A 7,870-nucleotide genomic window follows, 5' to 3' on the forward strand; every position below is an offset into this window, starting at 1 on the left:
TTGCACCCTGCCAAATTATGCACCCCCTAGTATTGGTAGGTTTAGGAGTAGGTGTGGGGGAGGGGTTAGGATTAGGGGTGGGGTTGGGATTAGGCAATCAGGTAGTGACTTCAACGAGGGGGTGCATAATCTGGCAGGGGTGCAGAATTCGGCACAACACCGGCACGGTGCCGGAGAACTTTAAGCCCTGTTTAATGTTAGCTGGTCATTTTGTGTCAGGATAAAAAAACTGTGAAATGTGTTTTGTTTTTTTTGTGTGAAAAGTTCATTTTTTAACCAATGAAGATTTTAGCAATTATTTAAAATGCATCTGATCACTCTACACAATAATCTAGAAACAATGTGAATGAACACCAAGCAGCAAACTTTGCAAAACACAAAATTTATGTCACTGACAAATCTTTTGGCCATGACTGTACTGTAGACTCAATAAATAACTCAACCGCTGGGTTACGTCTGACCCCAGGATCTGAGTAACATTACCCAAACCCAGGATTTTTTAGAGTGTAAACCACCACGCCTAAAAATAGCTTCTAACCACAGCATGTCCCACCCACAGCTGGGAGCCCATATACTTCCTTGATTGTTTCCTGCAGTCACGTGCCTGAGTAAAAAGTGATATTTCATTCAGTTCAGACGACAGAAGCAGGTATTGCCACCAAAAGACAATGTCCCTCACTGTGAAAAACATTTCTGTTACTTACAATCCTATCAATCAGAGCAATACCTTCACCAGCGGGGATTTTATATCGGGACAAGTCATTCTGGAGGTAGCGAAGGACACACAAATGCAGTCGTTGAGTGTGAAGATCAAAGGGAAAGCAGAGGTGTGCTGGAGCGAGCATTACGGTAAAACCACTGTTGTTTACTCGGACAAGGAGAAGTATTATTCCGTTGAGAGATTTTTTGTTCGGGAGGACAAAAATAATGGTAAGAGGAACTACAGCTGTAGGTTTTGTTTTAGTTTGAAGAAACCAGGTCGATTTAACCAGTTTTATTTTGTTTTGTAACTTGATCTTGTAGGAAATGAAATGCTGAAAGATCCATCAGGACAGCCGTGTAAGTCTGTTCGCGACTCAGATGAATATTACAAAAAGAGCTTTGAGAATTAAACTTAAAATATTCTGATCTTTGATTTGATTTTTGAATTTTCATAGATTCTTCTGTTGTGGCAACAGGGCGTCATGTTTACCCATTCACCTTTCAGTTGCCTCAACAGTAAGTTACGGGAAAAAGAATGATGAGAACAATGTTTTAAATGTACCTTTTTTTTATATAATGTTTGTATTCATGGTGTTTTCATAATTAAAAAAATGTATACCATTCAAACTAAAACAAAAATGCCAAAAGGCTACTTTTTGTCTTGAATACATGCAAATGAACACAACTTTGTTATTAAAAAGGTTTAATTTCAAGGATTTTTCTTCCATTTGCATGTTGATTATGCCACACTGACTTTGATTATTAATTAATTAAAACAAAATGCTTTGACTGCATATATTTAATATAAATATATTTAATGTATATTATATATTTTTCTAAAATATTAAAATAGTTAATAAAATGGAACTTCATGCCAAACTACTTTACCAATATATATATATTTTTCAACCTTTTAATGTGACTTATTCCTGCTGTACAGGTTTACATAAGGCATTTCTTTTCCCTATAGGCACTTCCCACCAACCTTCAAATGTTCAGTTGGAAAAGTTGTCTACACTTTGGAGACAAAACTATCCAGGTCAATGCGTGTTTCTAGCAAAGACAAAGCAGAGTTTCACTATGTCCCCAGATCAGATGAGTCCAATCCTGAACTAATGGTGAGATTACATGTAAAATCCCATGTATGGCTTTAGCATACATAGCCTATCTATATATTTTGAGGTTCTCTCACCTCTGTATTTTATGTTTTGCCTTGTTTAGGCACCTCAGTATGGAACCAAAGATAAACAAATGAAACTCTTCAACCCTGGGAGTGTCTCCATGAACATAAACACTGAGAAAATGGGATACCACCTTGGTAATGTTATATTTCTTATAACAGCTCAGCTGTCTTTTCTCACATTGTCAATAAACTCAAGTTTGATGTTTGTAAACAACCATTTCAAGGAAAGCCTTATTCAAACCATTTCTGTATATCTGTAACAAGATTAAATATATGTAAAATTGTAAATATCTTTGTGGAGTAGGTGAACACCGGTAGATGGACTTTTCCATGCTTGAGTTTCATGTTTACGGTCTGTGAGCACTCTTGTAAGCAAGTAGATTAAGATGAGGAACAAGGTCTTTTTAGATCATGTGTTTTCAGCTGTTGAATAACTGACAAAGAAGTTACACATTTCAGGCTTGAAACATAAACTTGAAACCATAAGTTCTCTCCCCCGTTTAAACCCACGCACCACTTGTAGAACTGGTTATACTTGTTTTTTCTTGTTCTTCTTCTGGGAAAACAAATAATTTACAGAGTTTGTACAATATGTATATATATACAATCAATGTTATCTGTACTGTACATTTTTTTTAATTTTCAGTTGTGTATTTTTATATCTCCTATTTAACATGCATTCTGAATTAAGGCAGACAGAGTCATAGTTTCTAATGATATTTTACCCAGTAATTATAATTGAACTGTCTTGTTGTGTTTCGCTACAGGAGAGGGCTTGAAAGTTTTGGCTGAAGTTCAGAACAATTCTTCCCGTGCAATCAAGCCAAAATACTGCCTGTATGAAAAATACAGTTTTTTTGCAAAAGGCAAGAGGAAACTTCACACACATGACCTGCTTAAAGAGGAAGGGGAACCCATTGAGCCGAACTCAAAGAAAACTGTCACCAAAGTGCTGTCCATTCCTCCCAGCCTTACCATCTCTATCCTAAACTGTAGGGTCCTCAAGGTTGAGTACAGACTCAAGGTGAGTTTTAGCATTTAAAGCAAAGACAGAATGGCATATCTCTGTGTTCTGTTTTTAATTTAAAGTTGGATCTCCATGTTAACTATTTTAAATCAAAGGATATGCTGATCGCTTATCTGAGATGGGTTTCTTTCTGTTGTCATTACCCATTCCTTATTGAATCATTTGTTTTTCAATATCTATGTTTTCTGTCTAGGTCTACCTGGATGTGCCATATGCCTCAGATCCGGAAATCAAATTCCCAGTTGTGATTCTTCCTCCTCAGACTGTGTCTGGTGCTACTAACAGTGACTTTGGAATCTGGAATCAACCACCAGAAAGCAATATGTACCCCAACCCACCTCCTATGGCTCCACTAGCCCCACCACATAATGTAGTTGGTCCACCTGGTCAGTTTGGTGCCCCTGGCTACTATGGACCTTCTCTGAGTCAGTTTCCTGCTCCTGGTTATCCTGGACCTCCGGGTCAGTTCGCTTCTCCTAGTTACACTGGACCTCCTGGTCAATTTGGTCCTTCAGTTTCACATCAGTCTGACCCATCAGCTCCACCTCTTTATCAGGAATATCAATTATATCCACAGTTGCCAGACCACCCAGAAAAATCCTGACAAAGTGATTTTAGAATCAGCTTCTAGGCTGCTTGTTTTATTACCGTTTTATCTAGATTCCTAGAATCATTTGTATTAATATGTAGCCTTTTATATTTTAGGTAGTGATGTTGACTGACAAGCTACCAACATTTTATACCATTTATTTTTGTGTTTCTAAACCTTCAGTATAGTGCTACATTTTACATTCAATGAAAAAGATAAATACTACTTTATTTATTGTTAAGAGTAGCCTATTGTCCTCTGGAAATGGTCTATGCTATATACAGTTTCAGGAAAAAAGTATGTGAACCTTTACACTATTTATTCAACTTGAAATGTTAAATTGTGACAACTTGACTAAACTTATAATTTTAAGGGAGCATAAACATATATATTTTCTAAGTTGAAACAACAGTTTTTTACAGTGTAGATTACTGTCAGTTTCTACATAAACTGTTACAAAATTTATTCAAAACAACAAGTTACAACAATTTAGACAAACAAGTCTGCTTTAACACAACCATATGTTTTCTTTGAACAGACTGTGACACTATTGTTCAACTTAATGTATTTGATGTATTTCTATTTATGAATTAAATGTAAAACTCAATTTACTCACATACATTATAGACTCATATATTATCTTGTTAACAGGTGGAAAACAGTAGATTGAGTAGTTTATTATTAGTTACAAAATTAGATCAAGATTTTTTAGAAGCTTACAGCAGTGGTCGCCAACTCGACTGGTAGATCTTTATCACTGTCCCAGTACATCCCGAAAATAACAGTAAAATAAGTACAAAAATGCATTACATTTCTGGGGTTATATTAATGTATCACTGAAGGGAACTGTCTTGAGAAAAGTTTCGATGGCAATGGTATTTTCTTCTCCGTATAAAGCGCAGCTCTGCTTTGTTTACAGCGGTAACCAAGGAAATTTAAAGTGAATGAAAGTGAGTGAATCATTTCATCATTAAAAAATTTCCCCCCACCTCTGCTAAAATGATAAATGAGCTGTTGTCAGTACAATTATCTGTATCATTGCCAATAAAGCATTAACATCTATTAACTCTAAGAATAAATAACACTCTTTAGCATTTTGTGATACCTGCACTTGTACTGACAACTTGATACCTTTTTAGCTTTTTTATATTGGCCATTATTTTATCAGTTTACATAAATGTCAGTTCTACTGCAGAAAGATTCTTGCAGATAAGCAGTGTTGCCAAGTCCGCGGAATTGGGCTACTTTAACACTGTTGCCGCGGGTTGTTGTTCATGTTGGCGGGTTGAAGCGACCCCAATAACGTGATATTTAGCCCCTGGAATGTGAATTTTACTGGAAGATCCCCGCCGAAAAACGTGTATTTTACCCCCGGAATGCGATTTTTACAGGGGAACCCTCCTCGAAACACGATTGGACTAGTTTTACTGCGAAAACCTGGCAACCCTGTTCATCAGTGTCACCTGCTGTCAGAGAGTGCGTCTCATTCAGACCTGCTGTTGTTTCGTGCAGATGTTTTATGTAGCAAATAAATAACACCTAAAGTCAGACCATTCTGTTTTTGTTTTAAATCCTGAAATTAATCTAAATCAAATCAAAAACAACTGCCCGTGCAGATCGTGATTAAAATGCAGTGGTTGCCTCTAATTTCAAATGGCTAGATATTTTTGTTTAAAGCCAGTTTGTTTGTTATAAAGCAAATAGCCAAAAAATAAATTTGCTTAAAAATCAATATCAGTATCAGAATCCAATTTGCTAGTTAAAAAAAAAGAAAGAAAAGAAAATCTGAATTCTGAATCAGCTATGACCGGCGCATCACTAATTAAAATACTAAGTAAAAGGCCTCAAATTTGAAGCACAATCTGGGATGTCTTTTTCTATCAATTCTTCAATAGGTAGATCTTGTCTTTCATAAAGGCCGAGGTCATGGATCTTGGGCCTAAAAAGGATGGTGACCACTGCTTTACAGCATCATGTAACTGTTTGTCCTCTAGTGGTAAAAAAATAAATAAAACTGCATGCGTCATGAATGTTTTAGTTGTTGTTCGCCTCTGCACTGGTGTACACATGCAAAACTAAAAAAATAAAATAAAATGTTATCTGAGCAGGTGCCATATTTAATGCGCTTTTTTTTGACTTATTGGAAACATTGTCAAACATTTGTGAAATGAAAAACATTTTCAAACTGGCATAAGAAAAGTTTAGAGGTCATTAATTGAAGCTTTATACACTTGTGCATCCCGTTTATGTGCTCGCAGATCTCCTCAAACCTTACCAATCTATTATCTATACTTTCAATAACCTCCTACGAGAATTATTACACACTCCAATACATGAGTTAGCTTTTTTTGTTTACAGATTTACGTATTTGCGAATTACGTAGGCCTATGCAGTTTCCCACGAAATCCATCCCTACTATTCTTAAATATGAACCATTAGGCACATGACATTGGTTTTGACTTTATTTTATCCACCTTATTTTTCCCGTAAGTGCGGGTGAGGCCATTTGTAAATTTAATGGGTCTGGCTTCCGTTGTCATTCGCTTCCAGCTGTTTTTAGCTGTACAGAACAGCTCGTTTTGCTGCTTGATATTGCAAGCTGGTGTGTCTTACCATATTATTTTAATGTATTAGATTAATTATGAACACACTGGTTTGTAGTGCAAACTGTTTTACCGTTGACTGCACTTTGTTATTCTAACCTGAAGTCTCGCACATTCACAGAAAAGGTGGATAAGACCTTCAATTCCACAAATCCTCACAAATTATTGTTTTTATAACTATAAAAGCTCTTTTTACGCAATCTTAATGTTATATTACGTATGTCATGTTTATCAAAATAAAACAAAATACGCAACTCTTATTATTAAAATAATTTAGAATCAATCTAATTTAATCTAGAACTTTCTTCATGTACATAAAGGCACTGTGTTAACAACCTGTAGAATGGAAAGTGTTTCTGGACGCTACATGTAAAATTCACACGTCTTTCTATCTGAGAAATATTAATCCACTGCTTCTGTGATAATCACTGCGCAAGTGTACGGGAATCAGAAAGATATGAGGGGCCATATAGGTCATAATTATTGAAAAGCCTCTTACAAACACGAGTGAAATGAAAAATATTGATCAACCATAGTGAAATTCATTCATACATTACTGAAAAACCTCTTACATACACTAGTGAAAACACTGATTAACCTTCGTGAAATACATTTATATGCAGAATTGAAAAACCTCTTACAAACACGAGTGAAACTAAAAGATCAACCTTAGTAAAATACATTCATACGCATAACTGAAATTAGAAAAGATTTCAGTAGTTGATGACCGCTAATTTCACTTGAAACGGAAGCTGTGCCCACAATAATTTGGCGCGTATCTCACTAACTCTTTTAGGCAATGGCGGTTAGTCGTAATGAGTTGTCTGAAGAAATATTTTAAGCAACATTTTACAGTCACCAAGTACAATTCCTTCTCTTACATCGACTTTGTCTGGGAAGCCAAACAAACCGAAAGTGGCACGAAACAAAATAGGCTACATATTAACAGGGCCGGATTAAAGGTGAGTGTAGCCTATTTTGTAGAAAGTAATGTTGAATTTTAATAAGCTGAATTTCTGCAAATTATCATAGTTGAAGACTGGATCAAATTTTAAGTCACAACAAAGTTCACACGTTCCCCACACGTAGTTTGAGAGATTACTATTGTGCAAAATGACTTGTGAGTCACACAATATTTAACATTTGAGACGCATTTAGCAAACTCCAAAAGTAAAAGTCTGAGGATCACCATGAGATTAAATGTTGAGAACCAGGTAAAAGTGTTCATCCAGACATCCTAAAAACATGCCATGTTATACCAGCGACAGGGCAGTTAACAGAAGGGAACAGCCAGGAATGTTGCCCTAAGCCCCCACTAAAGTCCTCTAATGGCGCTTTTCCACTGCGTGGTACGACTCGGCTCGGTACACTCACAGGGCCTCATCAGAGGCGGCCCACTCATAGAAACTAGGCCCTGTGAATTTGAGCCAGGAGGAAGGACACAAACATTGTGGTCTAAAGATGGCCCTCAATACAAGACTATGATGTGTACTATGAGGAAACAGCCTTCAGTTTGGTAGAAAATGTGCAAAGCTTTCAATAATCGGAACAAATAATCTGATGTCTGTTGACATAAGTTTGACCATGCTTGTCCTAATAAAATTTAACGAGTTTGTTTGCCCATATAATCTTTAGGAAATTGTGTGTAAACTTATTAGGCTTGCTGTCCACTTATGAGGGGCTCGATGAAGCAGCTTCAACTCGAGCTCTGATATACCCCCCCAGGGACTTGATATAGGATGATTACAAAGGGCAAGGTACCTAAG

General features: G+C 36.4%; 1 protein-coding gene across 2 annotated transcripts; it reads left to right on the forward strand.

The window, feature by feature from the left end:
• Window positions 1-573: 573 nt before the first annotated feature.
• Window positions 574-4,271, forward strand: LOC107748485 (arrestin domain-containing protein 3-like). 2 transcript variants are annotated; one of them, XM_016563285.1, is made up of 8 exons: window positions 613-649; window positions 720-930; window positions 1,024-1,059; window positions 1,158-1,218; window positions 1,673-1,820; window positions 1,924-2,020; window positions 2,653-2,909; window positions 3,106-4,271. In XM_016563285.1, the coding sequence occupies exons 2-8, from the start codon at window positions 789-791 to the stop codon at window positions 3,514-3,516; spliced, it is 1,152 nt and encodes a 383-aa protein (XP_016418771.1). In that variant the 5' UTR covers window positions 613-649; window positions 720-788; the 3' UTR covers window positions 3,517-4,271. The 2 variants fall into 2 exon arrangements, with proteins under 2 accessions (XP_016418762.1, XP_016418771.1); XM_016563276.1 differs by having other exon boundaries at window positions 574-930.
• The last annotated feature ends 3,599 nt before the right edge of the window (window positions 4,272-7,870 follow it).

Source organism: Sinocyclocheilus rhinocerous, unplaced genomic scaffold (genome assembly GCF_001515625.1).
Source record: "Sinocyclocheilus rhinocerous isolate Xijiao unplaced genomic scaffold, SAMN03320098_v1.1 scaffold732, whole genome shotgun sequence".
Lineage (NCBI taxonomy): Eukaryota > Metazoa > Chordata > Actinopteri > Cypriniformes > Cyprinidae > Sinocyclocheilus > Sinocyclocheilus rhinocerous.